The sequence below is a fragment of the Hypomesus transpacificus genome, chromosome 20, assembly GCF_021917145.1.
Source record: "Hypomesus transpacificus isolate Combined female chromosome 20, fHypTra1, whole genome shotgun sequence".
NCBI classification, from domain to species: Eukaryota; Metazoa; Chordata; class Actinopteri; order Osmeriformes; family Osmeridae; genus Hypomesus; species Hypomesus transpacificus.
Window position 1 is genome coordinate 5,043,216 of NC_061079.1, and position 27,095 is coordinate 5,070,310.

Consider the following 27,095-nt stretch of genomic DNA (forward strand, 5'->3'; position numbering starts at 1 on the left):
AGATACCACCCAAAGGACAGCATAAGCATGAGCTCTTCTCTGTCCCCCACATCCCAACACCACTTCACACACTCTGTCCATTTTTGCGCCCTGCAGGTGTCATGAATAGTAATTTCGATGAAAAATCTAAATGTAATTTTAAAACAAATTACAAAACAACAATAATAATATGATACTGACATTTGAGCAATTTCTCCTTTTTATATTTGGATCTCTCTACTGCCAAATCAAAAACAGAGGATTGGCAACCTCTTCTGCCTCTGTATGGATCAGCTTCCACTGGTACGATCACGTGATCCACAAGTTGAAAAATCACACCAACAACTGGCAATGTTTCGTAGTTTTACTTTAGGGAATAACAAGGAATGTTTGAATGTATGAATCAATGTATGAATGAATGGTCCAATCAGAATACTTTGGGCACAGTAGATGAGTCCTATGGTCTCAGCTGAGTCTCCTGGACCTCGGCAGATCCTCCTGAGGTGCATGGATCGCAGAAATAGGAGCTGGAGAGTCAAATAGGAGCTGGAGAGTCAAATAGGAGATGGGGAGAGGGAAGGGCACAAGAGCACAAACAGACACGTGACAGGTAGAGAGAACATGGCTGTAGTCATGGTGATTTGCTGAGTTGTACATGACGTGAAGCAGGTGTGTGATGGATGTATTCGACTGATTGTCACTAAGGATTCGTCATTGGATGGCTGATGGAAGTTGTGGTGTGGTCTTCTCCTTTTGAGCCTTGGGTTAAATCTAACTCCATTTTGTACAGTTTGCAGGAACGGTGGGCTAGGGGTGAAAAAATATTGGGGTATGGAAAAGTGGAAGGGGAGAAACTGTTATTCTGAGAACCACAATGAAAAGGCATCAATGTTGGTTCCCAAATGGATTTGTAAATGCAAGAAGCAATGTACTATGAATATAAGAATCAAATTAAGACTAGATAGGATAATTTGACAGAGCAAGGAAACATTTGGATTCAGTTCTGCACATTCTGAAATCCTGGGACACTTGTGTAAATGTAATAAACATATAATAAAGACAATATTAAGGGATGAACAGAGTTTATGAGACATTACCATATTTCATATTTCAACAGACAGATATTGGCAGATGTTACTCCAGTCAATTCAATAAACAAATCAGAATTAAAATGTACATTCTCAAAAGACATACATTGAGTTGTGCAGACTTTGTGCAATACTGTATACATGTATATGTCTTATAGACCCTGCGTCACCACTAGCGTTTTACACTGTGCAATGGGGCAGTGCTTTAGTGCAAAACAAAAGTTGCATGAATTTTTCGTTTTCACATCATCAATTATTTGTATATATATACTCGCACCTCTGTGGAGAATTGGGAGTTTGCTGGGATGATTTTTAGTGTTTCGTTGATCGCTATAAGAGGGCTACAGAATACAGCATAAAAACACTTTATTTGTCCCGACATACTGTACACAAGCAAAATGTTTTGAGCTTTACTGATTTCACGCGTTATAGCCTCTAAACAGAAATACAGTTTTTAAAAAGACCAGCCCTTCAGTTGACATCTATCATTGACTTGCTTCCCTAATTACAGAACTTACGTTCATTACCATTCCAAGATGGCTTTATGAATATTATAAGGTGTGGAAGACATAGACATTTCTTTTCTTTATACAAATGATAAAAAAGCAAAGAGGAGACAACAAACGTTAAATACAAGGAACCATTTAGTTTTGAGGCTGTATGCATTAATGCATAATGATGTCATCATGCCTGTTGTATATTGGAGTGTAACACCTGAATTGTGACTCTTAAAATGTATCCCATTTGATAAAAGCACCAAAGCTTAGAAATTGGAATTGGAGCATTTGGAGCTGGTCAGATGGTTCATGATTTCTAATTCCTACCACAGATAATCAACAACGCTAACTTATGATCACGCAAGCATTGTAATGAAAGCAGAGATCAACTAAGCGCCACATGAATCACTCACATTGTCTTGCTCATGTTAAGCACTTCAGATTTTTGAGACACTGAAAGCAGGTTAAGACAATGAATTCAACACCAGGACGAGTCTCCCATAGTATGTATTACTATCTAGAATACATCAGTTTTCCACAAATCCGTAGATGAGTCTGCGTCACATACATTAACTTTTACGTCAAATTTGCATCAGAAATGAAGGTTTACACAGAGAAACAATGTCATAGCAGCAAGGTATAATGTAGGTTTTCTAAAGGTACATTGTCACACTGTATTTCATAAAATAAAACACAAAATCACAAAATGGCTTCTAAACCAGCCTGGAAGTCCAGGGCTTAATGCTGCTTTATGTTCACAGTAAATCTATGCCTAATCAAACAATAAATTATTTTGTATTTTTTAATGTAATGTTCTGATCTGTAGTTAGAGAAGTACTTTAATGGTGGTGTTGGCTAATTAACAGCAATGGCAAAGAAGTATATTTCTCTTTACAGGCCATACAGTAAAACAAATGTACTGCCAAGTAAGACTTCATTCAGGAAGGACATACATTCAGCAAAAGGACAATACAAATAGCTGATTGAAAATACATTTTCTGTTCCTCTTTATGTTAACTTGGAGCAATATGGTGTAGAATGGTCTCTTTTTAACCATTTAAGTCAGCTTAGACTGAAGCACACAATATAACGTGAATTGCCGTTGTCACATTCATGGTCACTGACTGAAAGTATCATTCAAATGGTTTCGCATGACACATTCCATATCTTCCATATTCAGACTACCTAGATCATGTTTGTCATTATTGGAGCTTGTTGGTTAGCAAACGGAAAGGGAAATACAATACACTACTCACAAAACTATAAAAAGTAGTCGTATAACAGGACCAAAGGAATTATAGGAATAAAATCCTGCACAATGGCTAGCAAACCATGTGAGAAAAAAGCACATAAATAAAGCATACCAACAGTATGAATTGCATTGCCTTTCTTTGTTAAACATGTGTAAAATGTCACTTGATACTGGTGTATGTGTATACACAAACCTTTAATAGTCACTCCTAATTTGCATATTTATTTTAATGGTATAAACAGTAATATTGTGAATTTCATTTTCATTTTTAATACTAATATTTAAATCTTAACCCACTTAAGTCCAGATAACCTTTCCATTTTCCATCAGAGTGTAATTATGATGAATTGGTAGTGTATACATACAAAGATTCAACAGCTGGATCAAGAATATTTTTACACAAACCCTCCTCTAACTAAAGTCCAATTGGTTTAGTCTTCAAATGAAAAAGAATGGGATGGAGAAGTCATTGTCAGATTTTTGGTGAACTTATTTTTGTCAAACTATATTCTCACTTTTCCAAACCACCCATATAAAATATATTGCAATTATATCATTAAAAAAAACAACACAAGAATAGTGTTTAAATTTATCTTTCAGATCAAACTTTACTCATACACCCTCTGGTTGTCATGTTTACTGCAGAGATAAAGCAAAGACCCCAGCAAAAAAATGCCTCTCTCCCATTTTTATATTACAGTCTAAATTCAAGACTGTCCTTCTCACGACATGAAGGCATACGTGTAAAAGGTGCACTATACTAGACTATATCATGCCAGGCTCTTCTGATATAATAAGTGTGATGTACACACACACAGGCCTAAAACGACAAGTGTTGTTGAGCATTCTTAAATAGCTCGGGGGTTATTGAGTGTTTCTGAGGTTAGAGACATTGGTTAAATCTATTCTCCTGACCTGGGCCAGATGGCCATTAATCCCAAAAATATAAAGAGAAACATGTGTTGATTTATTCCATTAACTCAACTGAGTAGTATTAGCATTCCATTGTGACATCATGGATAAGAACTAGCCGCGTGACTTTTTTTAAAAATATCAACATGATTAGCATACACAGATAGGTTTGAAAGTGTAGAACTGCAAGCTATGATGAAGGTGACAAATCATATAATTTACAATTGCAACTTTTTCTCGTTTCCTTTCTCTCTCTCTCTCAAACAAAGAGAATAAATAAAAAAGTATATTGCTTCAGAAAAAAGCTTCTTTTTTTTAATTGTGTGAGGCATTTCATTCACCACTGCTTGGGTTTTCTAGACAGAGCATTACATTATCCGTCATAGGTGTATATACATCTGTATATATATATGTATACATATATATATACTGTATATATGTAAAGATGCTGTGAATCAATAAATAAGTGACTTTGACTAATTCCAATGACCACATGGTGGCGCTGGTCCATCTCTGGCCATCCTCCAACCTACCAGCAGGGGGCATAATGATGTATATCGCCTAGGTGAGGGGGAAGGGCTGAACTAGTGGTCTGTCACAGTAATAACAGGTAGTCCCAGGAAGCCACAGCTCAGCAACATGGATAGACCGAGAGAAGACATGCACATACCTGTACACACTCTCCCTTCATCTCTCCCGCTCTCCGCTTGCCGGAGTCACAGGGTAAAGTTAGAATGGGTTCGGACAGACGGATGGAAGCTGTCCTCCACTCAACAACAAAAAAAATCTGCTTATTTGCTCTTCCCTGACGTGCTGGAGCCCCCCGCCCCTCCCTCTCCTCTTTCCCCCCTGTCGGATGTATCTGCCTTTTCGGAGCCCTCGGCCTTCTCTGACCTCTCCTTCTCGGACCTCTCCTCCTCCTCCACTCCCAGCTCAGATCTCTCTGACCTGGCGTCGGCGTCGCCCTCGGATTTCTCCTTCCTTTCCGACCGGTCGGGATCCGTTGACGAGGTGGTGGGCTTCTCCCACTTGGCGATCTCCTCGTGTTCGCTTATACTGGTGGTGATGTTGTTTATCCACGTTTTCAGGTCCTCCTTTTGAAAGCGACAAACACATTTGGTTTGTTAGAGTCTATCATTTGAAAAGAAAATGTGTCAGAGGACGAAACGATTGACATACGGCACAAAAGGACATTAGCATGTTTAACACAAGACTTCTTACCTCATCCTTAGCGTGGAATATATAGTCATTTCCATCATTCTTTCTGTTAGAGAATACAAAAGAGAACACTTTAATAGCATTTAGTGGCATATTTAATATTTCAAACCATGGCTTTCAAGCTTTGCCTGGTGCTGTTTTATCTGGATGCATATTTTATTATTGAACGTGAGACATTTTGAACCTTACTTGAGAATGAAGACATATTTCTTCTTCTTGTATCCGTTAGTGATATCACATGTGCAGAGGCTTAAGTCGAGTGGGGCCTCTCCGTTGTAAGGTGTGGTGGTGTTCTTTGCGTCCTTGTAGAACACAATCTCTCCCTTGGATAACACGCAATACAGGTTCATCCAGGTCTTACTGCAAAATAAGAAGTGACGGTATATGAATGAACAAGTTCTGGTCTCTGGTGTTCTGTAGACACTTGTAGGGGACTTCAGTGGCATGATGATGGGATTTAGAAAGAAAACTAGAAATGTTGTCTGAAATAGGAATGTTTGGGGAAAACCTTCATGACATTTTTAATGAAAGGACTTCCACACGATCACAAAAATCTTGTGAAAATGTTGTTCAGACAGAGGAGAAGGCGCAAAAACTGCGTTTTGATTTGACTGCGACATAACGATACGGATAATAATCCATGGCTTTCTGTGTTTGGTGAACGTTGACCTGGGACGTTGTGTTTACCTGTTTGGACTCTTTTCTTGGCCCTCACAGTCGTGTTTGCGGTACAGGAAGCCTACGTTGTGGGCAGTGTGCGAGGGCGGCTGGTTAGCCGCCTGGGCACTTTGGGCCGGCGCTGAGCGGGAACGCCGAGTCTCCTCGGGTTCTTTCGGACGGGGTCTCCTCCGGGGTTTGGGCCGGTCTCGGGCGCGAGGGCGCTCGTAGCGGGTCACGGGGGCTGAGAGGCTGCTGGACGGTCTTAACGGCTCCCCTCGAGCCTGAGAGAGCAACACAGTACTTTCAACAGACAATGGAGGATGGCAACTTTTCTAAAAGTCAAAAATAAAGCTGAGAAACGCTTTGTATTTAGGGTTGCAATGAATTATAAAAGACCAAACAGCGCCCAGGGGGGGAAAAAACGAGTTGGGATGAAGTGCTGTGCATTAGATGACTCACTTGTGCTGCTTCCCTTTCTTGGATCTGCTCTACAATCTCTGCCATGGTGGATCTCTTCTCTCTGCAATGACACAACCGTGAGTCACTCAAACAGGAAATAGAATCAGTACATCACCTTGAAAATCGATGTCTTTGGATCACCGTGGTCAGTGCTGACCGAACAAATAGTAATAACCGATTTTGTAATGAACATTTGGAATTATTTGCTGCCGCAAACAGAACGCGTTGGACTGCTGAGGCACTGCCTTTTTCTCGCGCTTACCCGGAACGTTTGTCGGAGCCTTCCTTGGCCGACTCCATATCGCTCGAGTCCTGCCTCTGCAGCCTCTGCTTCCCGCTTCCCTCCTGCTCGCTCGACGACTGCCTGTCCAGACGTCTCCGGTAGCGCTCCTGGCGCACGATCAGGGGCAGCTCATTCAGACGCGCCTGGATCTCCTGCTCGCTGGAGGTCTGGCGGCCCAGCTTGTACTCCCTCTCCCGCCTCAGGTGGTCCATCTGGGGGTCGGAGCGGCTGCCGCGGGGGTCCCTCTGGAGCCTGCCGTGGAGGAGCTCCAGGCTTGACTCCGGCCCGATCATGTCCATCATGGGGATGTCCCCGAACTGTTCTCTCTGCGCCCGACTGGCCTCCAAGAGGGGATTTACGGCCTTGTGGATGTGATTTATCCGGGGCTGCATGCAATCAGCCTTTAGATGCTGCCACGCGTATGCCATCTTGGGGTCCATGACCCCCCCACTTGGAGGTAGGTAACCAGGACTACCAACTCCCCCACTGCCATAATGATTTTGCGCAATGTAGCCTGAACTGCCTATGCCACCACCGCTCTGGTAGTTTTGAGCTATATAGCCAGAGCTACCCATTCCTCCCCCGCTCTGATTTTGCGCTAGGTATCCAGAGCTACCCATTCCTCCACCACTCTGATTTTGCGCTAGGTATCCAGAGCTACCCATTCCTCCACCACTCTGATTTTGCGCTAGGTATCCAGAGCTACCCATTCCCCCGCTATTCGGTATCTGCGCCAGGTAGCTGGAACTCCCCATACCCCCACCACTCTGATAATTTTGTACAAGGTAGCCTGTACTACTCAAACCCCCGCTACTTTGATGCTGTGCCAGGTAGCTTGAACTACCCATACCTCCACTACTTGGAGGAATTTGTGCCAGATGGCCCGAACTACTAATGCCTCCGCTGCTTTGATGGTTCAGTCCAAGATAACCGGAACTCTCCACAGCTCCCCCAGTCTGCTGGTTCATCCCGAGGAAACTTGAGCCATCTACCCCTCCGGCGCTCGGTTGGTTCAGTCCAAGGTAGCTGGGACTGTCTCCCCCTCCTCCAGCCTGATGGGTGATACCAAGGTAACCGGAACTATCCACCCCACCAGTGCTCTGATGGTCCAGTCCATGGTAGCCTGATCCGTTCATGACTGGGGAGTAGCTGGCCATGGTTGGACCCAATCTCGAGGCTGCAGGGGAAGCAACTAGTTCCAGACTGGACTGCTTGGGCCTGGGTTCAATATGTACCTGAACTGTCTGCCTCAGCAGAGACGAGGTAGCAGGGGCAACACTTGGAGTGAGACAGGATGAGGGGAACATCCTTCGGCTGGAGAGTGGGGTGGGCCTGATCAGTTCTTCCTTCTTCTTCTCAGCCTGAGGAACACATTTGGAGGGACAAATTATTAAAATGTACACGGATTGTGAAAGACATTGCCAATGAAAAGAATTTGATTTTTTTATGAAAAATGTATTCGGACAAAAGTAAATCGGGTTAATCTGATGGGGATCTTACAATTGACTGAATTATACTGACGACAATGTACTTATGATTATTAAATATATCATATTATATGTAGGTATATTTTGACTCATAGCTTTATATGCTGTATTTATATTCTGATACTATTTGGCTATGAGAGAAATAACAGTAATTTTAAGTTAATGTTATTATTGGTGTATATATATTTACATACAGACAGAGCATCCGATAGATATAGGGCTTTAAATAACTGTCTTGGAATGCTAATAAAGGTCTCAGTGATACGACACACTGAATCTTAAAAAATGTCGTTGGCTCCATATCTAATTCCTGCACATCACCAGAATACATTACCACCCAATAAACTGTTAGGTCACACAGCATGTCTGTGTCTCTAGACTAGAGCTTACATTGGAAAGCTGTCGCAGGGAGCTGAAGCGCTCCTTCCATGTGACCGCAGCCTTGCGAAAGGCCTCATGGCGGAGGATGAGCTGCTCCACTTCATCCGTCTGGGCCTGGGCCTCTCCCCCGCCGGCCTCCCTGGAAGTGATGAGGGGCTCCTTGGCCTTCAGCCAGGCCTCGGCCTTCACCGTCTCCTGGGCAAACTGGAACATTTCTTGCTCTGCAGGGATGAGACATGCGCAGTCGTTCACCGGAGAACATTCATTCAAGATCATTATATATATACTTGTATGTGTTTCTTTAGCCTTATCACTTAGCATTGTCGCTTAGCATTATCGCTTAGCATTATCGCTTAGCATTATCGCTTAGCATTATCGCTTAGCATTATCGCTGCGTTATGCCACGTTTGTGCATACGTGATTTATTTTCAAGTCAACAGACAAATGATGTTCAAGCCACCGCTAGCGTGCGCGGTTTCACCGCATATCCATGTAGGACAGCTTCGCTCCACATGACAAAGCAAAGCGTAAGAACCCTTTTTTTCTTTTTTTCTCCAGCGAGAGCCCCTCTCTTCCATATTTAAAATTCTGCAGTGTGAACGGCAGACTTGTGTACCGCCGCGGAGCCTGTGCAGTGAGTCACTCACTGCACTGAAGCTTCTCCTGATGTTTGTCCCATTTCTCAGCAAGCTCCTTCTGCTTTGCCAGGAGGCTGTCCAACTTCTCTTTTATCTGCGGAGACAGTCGGGTGGCATTCAAGATCACACAATGTATCGCCGTACCGTTTTTGATCACTTCATTTTCGATTTTTTGGGACTAGAGGAAAAACATGCGAGGTGAATTTTGTTTTTGTTTATGATTCGGTGTGTGTGGTTGTATTGGGACACACCGTGGATAAACTGTGGTTTTGCTGCATACAATATGTGTTGTACGTTAGCCTGACCTCGTCGGCTGCAGGGTTGCCTGCGGCCAGCAGTATCTTGCCCAGATCCGCACACTGCTGAATGGTCTTGCTGCGGCCGTCCATCTTGGCTTTCAGCTCCTGGTGCTGTTTGACCATCCCCTCGAGAGCGGCAGCATCTCTGATTCAGGTCAAGACAGTCAAGAAACAGAGAGGATGACACAATGCAAATGTTTCTGCTCTGTGAACGATACATGGCGGGCCGAGCAAGGGTCGGAAACAACTGAAAGCCAAGACTGAAAGCAAAGAGGAGTGATATTAAGTCCATATCTTACAAAGGACTCATGAAACATCCTAATTTACAGTAAACCCTTATTTCATGGAACAACAAATGTCAAATGAAATACGATCAGGGATGACAGAGTGGTATATTTTTCATAACGGGCAGTGATGAACTACTGTATGTACAAGACAAAAGGAAATCAGCTTAACTGGGGAAATAGTTGCTGAAATAGATTAAATAATGTCAATGAAAGATGCTCACAAACAACAAACCAAAGTGTTTCGTGTTGCGCCGTTCCGTTGTCTCACCTGGCATCATCTCCCCCAATCTGGCCACTGATGCCTTCCATCCACATCAGATGCTCTCGAACCACCGAGAAAAACTGCACCTTGTCCGTCACCGAGGTTACATGCACGCGACTGGCCTCGCAGGACACCAGCAGCTCCTTCCAAGCCAGCATCACTTCCTGCTCCTTGGTCATGATGGCCTCGGCCTTCTCCCCAGCGTAGATGGTCCTCAGTTGGGCAGCGTTCTCTTGCAGATGCCTCACCTGTACCACGACAGGGAGCTGGAGTTAGACTCATCTTTACCGCATCTAGTTAAGTTCAGGCCCCTTCAAATTCACATCAAATACATTTGGATCTGTATTTGTTCTCTAGGTATATACGGCACGCAATACTGTTAAGAATTCATCGGTTTGTTATGCTGAACGTTGATAGGGTGTGTTTTGGGTGGAGTGACCTTCAAAGTTTTCCAAGTTCTACAACGTTCTGATGCCCTTTATGGACGGGCGGCGTCACAGCGAGTTGGGACAGCTCACCTGGGAAACCAACAGCTGAAGGGCGTGCTCAAAGGAGTGCATGAGCCTCTGCAGGGTGGCGGGGTTAGCGATGCTGGCTTGGCATGCCCTCACCTCTGGCAGTTGTCTCCTCTTTCCTGCGATCTGAGCCAAGACCTATGACAACACAGGACAGCGACGTCACAAACGCCTTTCGAAAAATAGGTTCCACAAACTTAGCGGCTCGAATGTTTTTTTTTTCCCAAACGTTTTGCGGGTTCAGGTCGAATCTACTGTTGTGCCAGCTTCGTACCTCTTTGCAGTCAGTGAAGAACTTGTGAAGCTGGTGCGAGGCAGCCAGCATCTGTCCACGAGTCTCCATCAACTCCAAAAGGTCGGCCCAGGACTCGTTCAGCCCGTCCTTCCACTCTGCGATGGTGGCGGCGTCCGCGTGGCCGCAGTCGATCATCTCATTCACCATCTTGTTCACCGATTCCATCCTCTGCTGGCCCAGGGCGTTGGTCTCGGAGGAAAACTTGATGAACTTCTCCTGCAGCATCTGAAAGTCGGAAAGTGGGATCAAGTCATCCTCCGCGTTTCCATTTAGAGCTTGTGAGATTCAGTTTAAATCCGATTTACATTTGTGGACGACTCTCTGGAACTCTCAAGAAAATCGACAGCATCAGGAATAGTCTTGTAGAATTCTAAAGCTATAGTCTAGAACTCTATTCTATCGAACTTCAGTTATGGAGTTAGCTCTTTTTTTATCTTCCAAGAAGGACTGCAAGGACTTACCGTGACATGCTCAAGGTCATCCCCCAGCTCAGTGGAGCTGGCCACCGCCTCGCGCTCCGTGATCCACTTCTCCAGATCCTCCACTTCCCTATTGAGCTGGAAGAGCCAGTACTGCTGCTCCAGCTTGGTCTTCCTCTGCTCCATCATATCCTTCAGAGACACGTAAAGCCGGTCTATGTGGGCCTGTTGCTTGGTGATCTGCTCACTGTCCAGGAAAGAGGGGCAGAAACAGAGGATTTAGCATCAAACATCGTCAACGCCACGGAGCGGAATTGTTGAAAGGGCACGTATATCAAACTAGTCTCTCAGTTTTAAAGCAGGGTATTAAGATGCAATGTTGAGGGGGGGGGGGGGGGGGTGTGTGGGTGCCTTTGTGTGTTTTTGTTGCGCGTGTCTGTGTGCACCTATCAGGGTGTCCGAGCTCCAGAAGTCGCTGGCACTGCTGAGAGAGGCAGCCCACCGCCTCGGCGTAGTTCTCCACCGTGTGCTCCAGAGAAAGGTGCTCTTTCAGAAGCTGCAGGGTGCTCGCCTCGTCCTACAACGACACGAAACGGACTCGTAAATACTCGCAGGCAACTCGAACAGTTCACTGGTAACCCCTTCGAACGAGGAACGAGGGAACGTACGCGAACAAAAAAAAAAACCCGCAGCCTTACCGTGCCTTTGTCCTCGTTGATGAGACGCAGTTTCTGCACCGCCAACGAGGACTCCACCTTGGCCGCCTCGCTGTAGTACTGCTGCGCCTGCAGCACGGCGTCGAGCAACACCGACCGCCTCTCCGCCTCCAGACGTAGCACCTCCCACAGCTGGCGCACGTGCCCCGCCCCGTCGCGCACAAAGTCCACCTCGGGGGTCCGCAGCGAGGCGATGATGCCCGCCCGGTCCAGCACCTCCTCCACGCGCGCCCTGCGTCCTTGAAGCTCCCGTTGGAGCGTCTATGGGAACAAGCACAGAAAGGGATATTCATGCTTAACTGAGTTTCAATGCAGAAGGAAGAGGCCAGTATAAGTAGGGGGGAGGGGGGTGGGGGGTAGTGTACTGTGTCGAAACCGCTCCTCAGTAGCTAACCTGGTTCTTCTTCACATGCTGCTGTGCACTCTGAAGGTTGTTCCCATAATCCTTCGAGGAAGCCAGGGGAATTCTCTCTTGGATCCACAGCTGGAAAAACAAATGCAGGTGACGAACAGCCATTATCACTGATCTGAGGCGCATTTTCTGTATGAAGCATGAACCAGTCACTTTTGGCCGTGCGAGAATGCGAAACGATCCGAACAGCCCTGATCATGTGTTAATGTATGTCGACGAATGCCCTTGAAATGTAGGTTCTTCATTCAAAAAGAATAAAAAACGTGAAGTGAAACGGGGGAAGGCAGGTCCCCCCCAGGGGAAAACCACACGATATGTGTCACTCACAATCTCATCCTCCAGGTCCTGGGCGACCTGGTGCATCTCCTTGGAAGCCAGCAGGATGCGACGCCTCTCCTTGAGAGGCTCGATGAGGCGGACGATGCGCGTCTCCACCACGCCTGACTGCTCGCCCCCTTCTTCGTCGGCCATCATGAGGCCTCGCTGGGGGAGGCTTACCCCCTGAAAGCCTCCCAGCTCCCCAACGTCCTTATAAAAGTCCCCTATCTGGGACTCCATAGTCTGAGCCCGAGGGGGAGAGAGGGAGGTCACATTAGAGACAGTTGAGAGATGGCCTGGCACACAGCACATCCGATTTCAGCTGTTTTCCTATGTGGGTATATCAATATCAGGTAATGGCAAGAGGTACAAAGCAGATACGGCCTCCTATAGTGTCAATTAGTTTGGAACTGTAGAAGCCATGGGGCTAAAAGCGTTTATCATACTGTTCCGTATACCTGGAAAAACTCAAACTGTACATTAATCTCTGGAAAGTTATTTCGGTTTGGGTCACGTAATTACATTCACTTGACGGAAGGCAAAATGTACAACTGCTACCTGCTGAAACCGATTCCTATCGAAATCGCCCCAACACGTGAACACGTATTTAAATGCGCCGACTAATACGTCCTCACACCGTAATCAACGAAAGCCGACGAACGCGATCCCCCCCCCCCCCCCCCCCCCCCAAGAGACATACCTGGAATTTCTGGAGCTGCTCGTTGAAGGTGGGCAGGTGGTGTGCCTGCTCCAGCAATGGGGGCTGCTGCTCCAGGTGGGAGAGCTGGGTGTCCAGGTCCGTGAAGCTCTTCATCGCCGGCTCGGGCTTGTTGTTCTCAAACAGCTGCCGGGCCTTGGCCTTGGTGGTGCTCTCCAGGTCGGACCAGCACTCGCGGATCTCCTCCAGCTTCTGCTGAACCACCGACCTCAGCTCCGGCTTCTCCAGGATCAGCTCCTGACCCTCCTGGGGTTACGACGACGCGAGCGGGGAGGGGGACAAGTGAAAAAACGCTTTGTTGGACGAGTGTGCTTTGCTTCCATCGTTATTCAAAAGGTCCATACTCTCCATTGGAATGGATGAATGTTTCATGAGCCCCACCCACCCCACTCCTCCCCTCACCAATTGGCTGGGGGGGCCTGTTATTACCATTGCCATGAAACTATGAAGTCACTTAACTGTACTGTTTACATTACATAAAGTCATAAACAGCCATATTTCTTAGCTGAGTGATTTTAATGCCCCTCTGGACATGCACCCAAGTATAATGTCAGCCTTCCCTTCAAGGGATATTAGTTGCTGGCCGAAAGATTTGTTTCTCCATTCAACGTTGAGAACTGAAATGTACAGTATCCCATTACTAATGGCTCCTTGGCACAGAATGCCACCTGGCATATAAATAAATAAGAGTTAGAACAAGCTTTTTATTCTTTTTTTTTTTTAAGTATTGTCTTTTGGTACTGTTGAGATACATTCACTCTTAAAAACTCAGCCGTCCTTTTTAAATATTGTCCTTTGAACTCACCCAAAATGTATATGTCTTAGCATCACCTTTCGTTGTGAACAAAAAGAGAAGCTATCACGTTGACCGTCAATGTTACAGCTGGTGAAAAAGAAAGACCCTTGAACTTATAGAAGGGTTGAAACTGTGCAAAGACAGTCCTCCTGATATGTTTAGCAAAACACAACTATAGGATGTTTCAGATTCTCGTTCCTAAAATCAATGTTTACACATGGGCATGGTCAATAGCCCTATCCCAAGGGCCCTAGAAAAGGAAGCAAGTGTAGACCCAATCTTAGCCCAAGGATGACCTACAAAATCACGCATGGAAAGTCTATTAAACCCCCTAGTCAGTCCAAGCAAAACCAACAACTGTGTAAAATTTTCTTCAAAATCCTAGTCTTTGTACAGAACGTGAGCTGGATGAGGAGATGTGGAGATCAAAGCTTGTGGCGTTTTCCCTCTGTGTCAATGAGGCTCCATTCCAAGTCCCTGAAATAGAATCCGAGCAGTCTCCGCCCATTCTTAGATAAAGAACAGGAGGTGTTTCCTATGACAAGCTATTATATCAGACAGATCATTGTCTGTTAACATGAAGGACCACTGAATGTCAGCCAGAGACATTTCTGGAACAAACTCGCCACACCGTGCCAGTATAGACCTTTCCAACCATCAGCGTTAGTGTCTCACTCATGTTAATACTGGTTTTTAGACCTTCTGAAGAGTAAAATCTGGACCAATGCGTTCTGACGATGCAAAATGCTAACAATCTCCCGCACCTTGCTGGGTCTCTGTTGAGGAGGATAATGAATAGTCTTCTCCTCCCATCCTGCCTTATCTCTCCCCCTGTGTCTCTGAGTAAACGTCGGACGATCCTGTGGCTTTCATAATGCAGTGCTGCATTCCTCCACTTGGCACGGCTCTCTAACTGCTGCTAGCGCTCTCTCTCTCTCTCTCTCTCTCTCTCTCTCTCTCTCTCTCTCTCTCTCTCTCTCTCTCTCTCTCCCTCTGTCTTATTTTTTATCTGCCTCTCTTGGCCTCTCATAATGCAGAGCCAGCAAAAAAACAGGTCTCTCTCTTTCCTGGCTTCTCTGACACAGTGAAAGAGAGGGAATTGAAATGTGTGGGGCGTGGATCGAGTAAAATAGAGAGCACTGGGGAGAAGGGGGGGGGGGGGGGGGGAAGACGAGAGAAAAAACAGCAGAGATGAGGAAATATAGGAAACAATGCAGGGCAGTTGATTAAAAATGAGCCAAGGTGGGACGAACGATACGTTGCTCGAGACATCAACAGCTACACACTTTCACCCCTAGCCAATTCAAATTCTGCAGGCTAGCACACGTTGCTGACACAGCAGAGGGGCCAATGTGGACCAGCAACGTAACGGGGCTCTGCGAACATTTGTGTCATACATGCAGGAATAACCTTCATTTTAACATCATTTGCAATTTAAATGCATTTACCTATTCGCGTATATATTTTTAACACACACATCCGTCTTAAAATAAGAACATTCATTCCGGTAAGAATAATTCCATGCACGATGTGCTGCGTATGCATCCTTACTGGCAGTTTTATCCCTTTAATCCCTTTTATTCCTTTTGGTTTACTTTTAGGCATCAAAAGGGCCTGTTAGGCACCTTACGTCCTACTCTACAGAACCAAAACAACATGAATTACACAGAAGAATCTGAACAGCTGCCAGGCGAATTTCTACTATTGTTCAATGCCAAAACTTGCATGCCACCATATGCATGGCAAACCAACCCGCAAATAGGCGTGAACATGGTCATATTCTCACGATGACCAGTTCGAAGGAATACAACACACCTAAAGGATTTAGCTTTGCATTCTCACACTGTCTTGAGCGTCCCTGTGGACATATAGGTTAAGTTGACATGTTTACAGGACGCTGGACTCCTGCGCGGTTGTTAAAGCTTGGCACAAGGTCAGATGTAAGTAAACCCCCGGGCCCTCTTTTGAACAAAGAATATTCCTCGGAGGACCGAATGTGTTCTAGACACAGCCTGGGCCTGGAGCACCGTGTTCGAGCCTGTCGGCTGAGGAGGGATTGAGAGAAAGACGGAGGAGGGAACCCATCCAAAAGGACACCGAGTTCTCCAATCCCAGCAGGATGCAGTGTCATCTTTTCCTTCCGGTCTCTCAGGTAACAAGGGAGAGGTCGGTGGCCGCTTAGCTTGAGTCCAAAATAACACAAGGTGTCTGTGGAGCTACCTCGGGTTCTGGGGCACGACGACACAAAGCTCTTGAGGAATCCCAACAAGTCAGCTTTGTGGACGAAAAACAAACAGCGAACAGCCATCTTCTACACTTCTACAGTGTCCATTCTTTCAGGGCTTTCGAGCTGGTATCTGGCATGAAAGGTTATACAAATACGCTGATGACTCAGGAGCAGAGCAGTATCCCTTTTCACTCCCTTTTCGTTTTGAGCTGAGTTGTCATTCCAGGAGGACAACCTCGGCCATGTTGCCATTAGCCATTTGTACACCGACACGACAAGCAGAGCACACTTCATGATGAGCCTTAAACAGGAACGAATTGTACGCTAATGGAAATGTACTGTACATCTTTCACAGGTCTACAACTAGTTATATTGCATCGGTTTTACCATCGAGATATAATGGTAATGGTGATGGTAATCCTAGACCGTGGAATGAAAGGAAAACAAATAACTAAACCATATGGATTCTGTGGATTTTCTCGGCTGCATTTGGGAGCTATGGAAGCACCAACCTTCTTCTATGGTCATTTATAGATTGCATTTCAGCCTTCAGAAACTGATCTAAAATCTAATGCCATATTACAATACAACAAATGTGAATTATCTTGTGGACTAAAAATCAAGGGTTACTTTTCCGGTCTTATCTTCGCTAACAAATCAGAATCTTGAGAACCATCAGACTCCTTAAGAATGTTCTACAATTGTACACTGCATGAGACCTTTGACAGCGCATGGACCATGCCAGGGACCATGTGACCATTTTTACACATCAGGTTTGTTAGCACAAGCTTTTACAGTTGCCATTGGTTAATACTGACATTTTTTACTTCACCATCACTATCTCACATGATCATCTAGGATTAATGAAATGAAGCATTTCTGCACTCTATTTCCATTTTTTCTAAAATAAGTACTCATGAATTATACATCAAATTATTAAGGTTGGCATGAAGTTTTCAAACAAATGTTGCCATGCCTAAAAAAATACCCAGATTTACATATGATTCAGAAAAAAAACAAGTGCACCCACAAAATATCTTCAAATCATTCAAATTAAATAGGTTGTACGTAAGGCTCATCAATGTGTAATACTTCTGTTAGAAAGTAATGGCTTTTTAGTGTTTATGGATTTCATGAGAGAATACATGATGACAATGACATTCTGTAGACTTACTGTCTTATGTTGCATTCATATACTTCAATGTTACTGTTAGTTCTCCACAATCCAAGTCTAAAAGAGCATCCATGAAAGATATTAGCCACGTCCTAAATTCTCTAGCTTAGGCCATATTCTATCTCAATAGAATGTATTGTAATTGAGACAGTGAATTAAAATCTAAAATGGGAAGCCATGGTTAGTCTAGCTAACAATAAGCTAATCTCAAAGAGCTCATGAATATGGTGTGAGATCATGCTGACGACATTTCACATTTCAAATTCAAAGTTTTATTGCTGGTTAAAACATATTTGACACCCAATACCTCATTAGTTGAAATGAGGCCTCATCCAATTGACTCAAACATAGATAGTCTATGGTTTGAAGCACGATAAACTGAAAGCTTTGTGTACTGAAATGAATTGTGTTACAAAATAAAAGAATATTGGGAATCCACAGGGTTTTGATCTCACTGGTTGCAATGGATTGTTCAATGCCAATAAACTGTGGGCCCATTTCTGAAATGTTCCCCCTTTTCCAGAAACACAAAGGTGTCTGGGCTCTTTAAGGCAGCCTCTCTCCATCCCGGTCCTCAGGACCCCTTGCCATGCATGCTTTAGATGTTGCCCTCTTCCAACACACCTGATCCAAATGAATGGGTCGTTATCAGGCTTCTGCTGAGCTTGAAACACCCAAAACGTGCAGGGCAAGGGTGTGCTGAGGACCAGGATTGAGAGAAGGCTGCTTTAACAGAACAATCTGGGATTCTAACTAACGGCTTGCATCTTGTGCGTTTTGGTGTGGATGTTTAGGGCATGAAAGCGTATTTTCTGACATGCACATGGAGAGCAGGAATACCCAATGAAAAGGGGAAAAATATCCCACCATTCAGCAGGTCCAGCATCGTGGCAGTAGCACGAATGCCTGAAGACATTTTTCATGGCAATTCAAAAAGACAGTCCCCCCACTGCACCACTCAATATAGCTGTTACTGTAACCTTGAAATCTGTACATCCTTTCGCAAACCATAACAGGAACGTTGGTTCAGGGTGTCTTTATGGCACACCATTTCACCGATTCAGTCTGGACCACGCCAACCATCATCCCCAGCACACCATCTCCATCATATGGTCCGACGTGCATAGTACCCCCCCCCCCCCCACACACCCATCATTCACCTGCTCTGACTATCTGACCTCCATCCTCCTCCTCCTCCTCCCACCACCTCCAGCCTCCCTCCCTCCTTCCACCTTCCTTCCTCCCTTCCCCGCTCACCTGCTCGATCTTGGCCAGCCATTCTTTGTTGCGGGCCAGCTCTGCCATAAAGGCCTGGTGCTTCAGCCACTTCCTGTGAAGGCGCTGGGCCTCGTCCCGCGCCGTGTCACGGGCCATAAGCATCTTCTCTTCCACCTGCTGTCCCCAATCGCTCAGCTAGGGGAGACAAAAATAGCCACCATCAGGAGCCCGTGCCCGAGACAGCCACCCTTCTCTCTCTCCCACAGGACGTCCTGCCTGCCTCTCCTAAGCCAGAGCACCCCTCCCGGTTCTGCAGGGGCCCGATTACCTGCTCTGTCACCACCCACCCCAACCCCCACCAGACGCCCTTTCTGGGGAAGGAAAAAAAAAGAAAGGGAAAAAAATTGAGATAAGCACCTCAGCACCAACAGTGGCAGCGACGGTAGCTCAAGCCCTTCCGCTGGATTGCCCCTAGGTCCTCATGTCCTACTGCTTCACGGCTCCTGCAGTCCTGATGCTGCAGTGCCTGCTTGACAGTCTCAGAAAAAGGCAAAAACAGCCAACCAAATAAAGGAAACGCTCCAATGACAACACCGGCAGAAAGCGTCACAGACATCCAAGGCTCGCTTGGGCTTTGGTCATTCTCCGTCCCTCAGATTAGAATCCAGCTGTTGACCGATGTGTGGATGTTGAACGGCCAGACGGTTTGAGCCAGAGTGTCCAGTGGTCCGGAACAATCCGTGATCTTGCCTAATGATGCCGTGGTCAAGAGGAGGAGGAAGAGGTGGAGTGGGAGGAGTAGGTTGAATGGGATGCAGAGGCAGTGCAGAGGGGGGTGGTGGAGGGGGGGGGCAGAGAACATAGACTGTCCGGTCTCGAAATGCACCGTTGCCACTGCTGCAGAGACGCTCTCGTCGCGGTTGTGTAAGCTGTGCAATGCTAGATCCTCTTCCAGTTCCCTCTCCTCGTGTCCCCCACACAGATCAGACGTGGCTGGTGCATGCTGCTGCAGTCCTTGGCTCTCAGCTACGCTCCTCTTGTGTGAGGGTGGGTGCGCGCGCGCGCTTGTGTGTGCAATCACAACCAGCACTGCAGTGCTGGAGCAGGGAGAGGGAGAGAGGGAGAGAGAGCAGGGAGAGAGGGAGGGAGCGGGGAGAGAGACAGAGAGAGACAGAAGGAGGGAGGGAGGGAGGGAGGGGGAGAGAGAGCAAGGATGAGAAGATTGAACAGAGAGCCGAGGAGGAGAGAGAGAGACAGAGAGAGAGAGAGAGAGAGAGAGAGAGAGAGAGAGAGAGAGAGAGAGAGAGAGAGAGAGAGGGGGAGGAGAGGAAGGGGGGAGAGAAGGAAGGAGAAGGGAGAGGGAGTGAATTGAAAGAGAGAGAGAGGGGAGAGAAACAGCGAAAGGTGGAGAGAGCCTGCGTCATCCTTCAGTGTCACCAGGGACATTTCTCTGCACTAGAAATGACTGCACTCGGAGCGGGAGCAGGGGTTTGGAGGGAGGGGGGAGGTGTTGTCGTTGGGAAACAGCTGAATGAGAGGGGAAGAGGACGTGCGACCACATGGACCACAGTGCAGCTGACTGATTCGGATCACTGTTCACTCTTCCTATTTAAAGGGGCCTGCAAGCATTTGAATCTCCTGCTGTACATACCTCTTTGGTTATAAAAGGGTTGATACAATTATTTTGGGATGCAATTGTTTTCGGGTTTTTTAATACAGCTTTTGTAATACACTTTCGAGTAATTTGATGATTTGCTTTAAGGAGGTGATGCAATACAATTGCTTGAACTACATATTTTCATAGATGATCATTCAAATTTGAAATTACATCATGAGTAATGAGGTTTCATGCATGTCAAATCAAAATTGCATAATGTCTTGAATTCAGAAATATTTGTTATTTATTTAAGGTTTTAGGTTGGAATGTTTTGGAAAATCATCTCTGTGCCATGAGTTAAATGCTTTTTGAAAAGTAAAACAATATGCATACTTTACTAACTATATATGCACTATAAGGTCAGGGTAGTTGTTCCCACATCAACTACTCTATTTGAGAATGTTCGTGTGAGTTCAGCAAATTTGATATAAATCCCACACATTTAAATTTAATGAATGCATTAAAGACTATGATTAATAACAGAACTTGCGTTTGCTAAATATTTACACTTATACTATTAGACTTTTCCTTCAATGTCTTAAAAACAGTATCTGGTTACCACCGTGCCACTAGAGGGCATTCTTTTACAAAAGGTGTATATGAAAATGTTGACTTAGAAATAAGATTCACATGCAAACATACATATTGTTTTCAATAACAGACATGGTCTGGACAAATGATTGCTGTCATCTGTTTTAGAACCAAGACAATGTCCCTTCAATTCGGATGAAGAGATTATTAGGATCAGGGTTCCTTGAAAAGTTTTCACATTCTTCTGTTGTAGATGGACTGGTTGGAGGAATTTGCGATTCAACAACGACGACTGCAGTAACAAAAAAATAATACAAATAAGAAAGCAAAACTTTGTCTGTGGAATCAGGGTTTCAGAAGGTCGAAATGTGACTGCCGGTAACACTGCCAAAGGCTACATGAGGTCACGATCCCCAAATAAGTATTCTGACAAGTAGGACTATAATTACTGATGACCATCAAATTGCAACATTATGTCATTCACTAAACACTTTCCTTCCTGAACTACTACTACTACTTCCTAAAGGACTCAAATGTCTACCTGCTAAATGAGTTTCTAACATATGATTGACACAAAATGAATAGTTGACTAATTATTGACGACAAAGAAGCGAAGCCGAGTTCAGGCACGGCACTCGGGCAGCGCACGTCGTCTGGCGGATCAACTACACCTGTGGAACTTCAACCCCACAGGTCCAATATGGCGGTTAGCGGAAATGCCGCACGGATACATGTACACTTACCCTCAGTTGTTGTATTATCATGCTGCCACCCTCCACCATCCCCATCTCCCCCATGTTGTGTGTGTCATCAAGTGGGATTTGTACTTTATTTACAGGGAGCACTTCCCTTATACACAACCACTCGGCCAAAGTCAAACCTACTTCCATGTCTATGGTTATTCATAAACTGTCAAATCAATACGCGAGTGTCTCGACTGAAATGGACTTCAAACCGTTTACAACATTCATTCTTAAATTATGCATTTCATTCAAATCTTACTGTGATACATGTAGTGTCTACAAACCCTTCACAATTGTCTCTGGATGAACCAATAAAGACAGTTCTGTAAAAAAAAATGTACAGATTCCTCTGCAAAAAACTTGGGCAAATATACAGGCAACATGAAGAACTCTCTATAATTCTCAAAACTAAATATCCCAAACATTTTTGTTTAAAACTTGTTAATACAAATAACTGACAAAGACCCAGCTTGGGCCTGTGTAGATGTGCCTTTTTGTGTGGGAACTAGCCTTAAGACACTTAACCTTGACCATTGGTTGTAAGGCTCCAAATGGATGCCTTAATGACAACCCAGCATAATTACTGACTAGTCTTGGAGAGGAATGCACCAAGAACATGCAAGACTACTTTTTGGACTTCCCTGCTCAATGTTTTATTCATGCATACACATAAAACGTGAAACTATGTGCCTGGATTCACACTTCATATCATGGACTACTAACTGTACCATGATGCCCTGATAGTGGTGAAATGAAAACACGTATTTTTCCTGCCAGGCATTCAGCTGGTAGGCATTCATTAATTTACTGCTAAATATGCCAGATCAATAATTCATCATCACCAATCACTCAATGTTTGCTTTTGTTTGATATCAGAATGTAGGGCAGGCAAAAACACAGGGGGGGGGGGGGGGGGGTCCTGCATTCCTATAAGCCCAATGTGAACAGAAGTAACTGTTAGACATGTCTTGACATTCTAGTACCCCTATATTTGCTTTTTAGCTACTGAATTGTAAATCATTGAGAGGGGTTTTGACGACACACTGCTCTGCTCAGATGAGAGGAGTTGAAGACTGTTAGTCACCCCACAGAACGAGACTCAGCCACTGTCTTGCACTGACGCATCAAGCAAGGATGCCTTCAGAACTTGGTGACATGGACTTAAAGGTGACAACAACTTTGCCTTCCTTACAAAAATACAGTTGATGAGTGACGAGCTTGCGATGACCAAATATTATTTTACCTCCACAGGACGCAAGGTTCTTACGAGGAAAGCTTTTCTAATGGTTTTTTTGTCAGTCTTTGAAGACCTGTGTTACCATGGCAATCAACCGAGGAAAACAACGACGATGTCAAAGTTCAATATTCTTCAAAACAAGTCCGTGATTAATAGTCAGCATTCTGACAGACATCCTGAAGATGGCATTTTCACTGTTGAGTTGTGTGCACTTGAAGCTCCCTTGGGCTGTTTTTCCACCCAACATTTCAGATTTTATGGCCGGTGCGCTGGCTGAAAGAGATTACAGCAGCCAAACACACGTAATTGCCAGTAATTTCAGACGAGAATGATTCACAATGTCGAGCATCATTATTGTAACCTGGCCCCCTTTCACATGTTGTCGACAGCATGTTTGAACCTTTGATGTCCAAAGACCGGGCAATGCCTCGGCATGGGCACCCATTTTCTTCAACTCTTCCTCTACGAGATCCCTGAATTCGGAACCGGGCCCCATCACGTCCATGCCTTGGAAAACGGACAAAGTCACAGACCACAGGATTGATTCCTTTACACAGTCTGGGTATGTCTGAAAGGTGTACGCTCTCCATTCACCGGGGAGGAAAAAGTGAGACTGTGAGTCAGACGCAGGCGGGAGATCCTCCCCTTTATGAGTCGGTCTCTGATGCAAGGAATGACACCATCGACCCGACAGGCAGCATTTGGCAGTGACAGTAGACACTGAGAGAAATGGACAGAGACCTGCTGGATAAGGATGTCAAGGGTCGGCGAGGAGACAGCTCACAGCATAACACTCTCCAGAGTCCAAGTGTCCACTGAATTGCCAGCGGGGAACTGAAAGGAATTCTTTCGGGATGAAACTCAGACTATTGTAACTCTCTTCACGCAGTAGAGATTCAGTTCCTTCCGTTCAAGGAAGTAAGACAGTCACCCATCTGATCAAAAACTCTGAACTGAAAAGACATGTATGATATTTGTATACAGTGCTCTGAGCAGTGCTATAAACAAAAAGAGTTGTTGTTAAAAGGGTCAATAAAATAACTTGGTATTTAATGGGTGCACTTTCTAACATTAATCATGGAAGAACCCTCCGACAAGGATTGGGTTGGGAGAAAATGGAAGTGCATAGATAACGGGAAGCTCTCCCTTTGACTGTAGGCTTTTTATTGAGGTGAGAAAATTCCACAGCGGACGTCAAAAACATACATTAACATACCGCGGCAAAGCCAAGGTTAGCAAACCCGGACCATACTCACTTATTACCCCTTAACTACCCCTTTGGAAATGTACATCTATAATGTTTGGCACACAGACCTCTAATAACGAGGAGGTAACAACTAGTCATTATGAGGGTTTGAGCAGGAGATTTACAAATCTTCGGTTCAGTGGCGTTGGGCAGGTTCCCCTCGCTTGAAAATGGTTATCCCGTCAAGGGCATGGTGAGGAACGCAATAAAGGCTTGTGATTTATTCACGGCGGCCGATAATTACTGGTGTCTTGTCACCTGTCAAAATGTATGGACTGGAAGACTCTGGGGCTAGGGTCTTCATGCTCTCCACGCCAGGGTTGTAAACATGACGTGGCTGTAAAGACATAAATCAGAGACTTTGTGATGAGGCCTACTAAAAGGCCGGCAAGATTTTTGCAAAATTAAGAGTAAACACGTTTTTCAGTTATGAACGCGCATGCAAAGCAACCGCTTTTCTGACTGCTGTGGTATGGTTTAGTAGCCTATCTTCCATAATATTTCACACACGACAGGCATTCTTAAAAAGAGATGTGTTTTTTTTGGGATAATTTAAATTAATAACTTCATGTGAAAACATTTAAAGTAAACTTACATTTTGAAAGTGCATCTACTCAATCTAGCAATGTAGACAAACTGACCTTTTCTGGTTGTGTTTTTTAGTATGTTGAATTTAGATGTGCCTGCCCAGAGCTTATATTTCCATGCTGCAGGTTTGGTGAACCACATTGGATGCGATTGCCATGCTGCAGGGTTTTTGTTACCTACTGTGACCAAACACAGATTGCCAGCTGATACTATTGCTGACAAAACAGTACAGCATTGTGCCTTTCTGATCATTTTGAATTACATTTTGAAATAACTTCACAGGACCTTGAACAAATGTTCTAATTTAATGAAAATATTTGAATCATTTCCGATTTAGACACACAATAAACACAACAAAATAAAAACAAAATATACTGTAGATAGTTCTAGATACTTTCCCAAGGCACTGGAGCTTTTCTTTATTCCCAACCTGACAATCAATGTTGGTGTCTTTCAGCTCCAACACGTCCAATAAGAAAGAGCAAAGGAAGAAAGTAATGTTTCTCAACATAGAGGCCTGCCCTACCCTTTAGTTAGCTGACCCAATGCACTTGGCCAGAAGCCTCAGTTAAAAGGTCAAAACAATCACCTTTCACTGTCCAGCAGAGGAAATTGCACGAAGGTCTATGCAGCACAGCCAGAAAGGTATACATTTCCAATTTATAAATTTTACTTGACACTTTTTTCATTCTCGTTGTAAGTGATTTATCTTGTTTTTGAAAGGAACATTTTCAGATGTATAATTGAATCTTGACATTTATTTTGGTTGTTGCAATAGTGTTTGTAATAAGAAATGTCAGATTTTCGTGTCAAGGGATTCAAAGAGCCCATGAAGTTCGGTTGTTTAGTTTTGTGTGTGTTTCTCTGTCAGTTAAAAATACATAGTAGGCTACCTCACAACCCCATTCAGGGTGAAGTGCTTTCACGTCAAGGCTTCACATCCGACACATCCGTGTACAATACTGTGACCCATTTGTATGAAAAAAAAGTGAACCATGAGGGCACAGGAGGTTTGTCTACTGTAACATTGTAAATGTCGTTTGGTTGAAAGGGTTTGGTCATTTCCATTGAGGCTACTGCGTTGGTGCTAATGGATAGTGTGTGTTCGAGTTCAACTGGTTTTCATTGGCTCTCACCTTGTCCAGATGGGGTCACTGTGGTGTGTAGGGCTGTGTTGTGGAGACGAGTTGCCATTTCAGTAGTGTCACTGGGTCAGTTGATGTTTATTACAAACATACCGAGCAGGAGTCAGAGGGCCTATGATCAAACCTTAGAGAGCGTACTTGAGGGAGAAAGTAATACAGCAAGAAAATGAGTGAAGCAATGACACCTGGTAATTGGAAAGTCATGAGAACTCGTTTAGTCTCATCTACATATGTTTCCGTGATCTTTTTGATTGTTCTGCCAGAGCTTTGGGGATTTTTGATGTCTTGGAAACCCAATAATCCCAGTTTTGCAATTGACCATATACTGCAACACTATCCACACACTAACCATGTTTGGCAGTCAACTGAAAAAAAATCGAACTCTCACAGAATTCAGAGAAACACTTTCCTAACTGCAGATAAAAAAAAGGGGGAGGCTAACGTTACCCTGATAAGATCGACAGTTAAAGACAAACAGTGAGGTTCTAATTCTAAAATATTTGCCCTCATTTTTCTCTGCCTTTGAAGTTCAGACAGTGCTTGGCTCTTGTCATTGGGCGCTGCCCAGGCCTGATTTACGGGGGGGTGTTTGAGGGAAGCTCCCCTAAATTACACGGCTCTTAACCAGCGCTGAGAGAGAAAGAGAGGGGGAATCATCACTCTGGAGACAACTAATTGCAAGGACAAATCTTAGCCATGGAAGATATTACCGTTTCCCTCCCTTCCTCCACATAGATCCGAAAAAAAAGAAGAACAAGCACAAGGGGAATCGGCCAATCTGATGAATGCACAATTTGTCATGGACATGCAGAGACAAATTTTCATGCAACGCCCATTAAAACTGAAAAATGACTGGTTCACTGGGAACTGATAAAAAGGTGTCCCAGGTGACGCAGTCCCAGCAAAGTAAGTGACTGTCATCAATGCATCTGAATTTGACCCAATAGAACTGGTGCTATAGGAGCCCCTTCCTGGACCCAAGGGGAGGTATGCAGGCTCAGACACCGCTGGTGATAGCACAAATGGCTAATCTCCGGTGCAAACATTATGAGGATTACAGAATGACTGACAAAAGAAAAGAAAGAAAAAAACAACCCACGAGGCAGGAAGCAATTTATGGTCTCATCGAGGAATGAAAGGCAAGAAAAATCAATCGTCATTCCAAAATGAGTACTTTGCTTCTGCGTCTACGCATTACACGGACACGAAGTGTTGAAACACTTAAGAGATCCTGTAAGGGATGAGAGGGAGTCTGAGGCAAGGACAAGGGGGAGGAGGAGGAGGTGGAGGAGGTGACAGCGCTGTTTTGCCTGGAGGGCACCCATAAACCTGGTGAGAGAGAGCGCACCATTCCTCACCGGTGACTGTACCATGTGACTACAGGTGCTTTAAAAAGCCGGGCCGTCCCATCTCGCACAGGCATAGGTGATCACAGGAC

The 27,095-nt window shown here is 44.8% G+C and overlaps 1 protein-coding gene across 1 annotated transcript; it reads right to left on the reverse strand.

The window, feature by feature from the left end:
- Positions 1–399: 399 nt before the first annotated feature.
- Positions 400–19,464, reverse strand: sptbn4a (spectrin, beta, non-erythrocytic 4a). Its single transcript, XM_047043380.1, has 20 exons — positions 18,928–19,464; positions 18,550–18,705; positions 13,078–13,341; positions 12,387–12,620; positions 12,042–12,131; positions 11,630–11,908; positions 11,378–11,508; positions 10,974–11,178; positions 10,492–10,737; positions 10,221–10,355; positions 9,709–9,950; positions 9,160–9,298; positions 8,864–8,948; positions 8,226–8,437; positions 6,328–7,709; positions 6,066–6,126; positions 5,634–5,887; positions 5,136–5,306; positions 4,950–4,992; positions 400–4,822 (listed from the first exon to the last, which is right to left on the reverse strand). Exons 2-20 carry the CDS (start codon positions 18,670–18,672, stop codon positions 4,520–4,522), a joined length of 4,599 nt encoding a protein of 1,532 aa, XP_046899336.1. The 5' UTR covers positions 18,673–18,705; positions 18,928–19,464; the 3' UTR covers positions 400–4,519.
- Positions 19,465–27,095: the final 7,631 nt, after the last annotated feature.

Coding starts and splice junctions, on each gene's coding strand:
- sptbn4a (XM_047043380.1), bottom strand. CDS start 18,672: ATGCTTATGGCCCGTGACACGGCGCGGGACGAGGCCCAGCGCCTTCAC. Junction 9,951..10,220: donor TTCAGCTGTTGGTTTCCCAG/GTGAGCTGTCCC, acceptor GTCGTGGTACAG/GTGAGGCATCTGCAAGAGAA. Junction 4,993..5,135: donor AAATATGTCTTCATTCTCAA/GTAAGGTTCAAA, acceptor ATTCTCTAACAG/AAAGAATGATGGAAATGACT.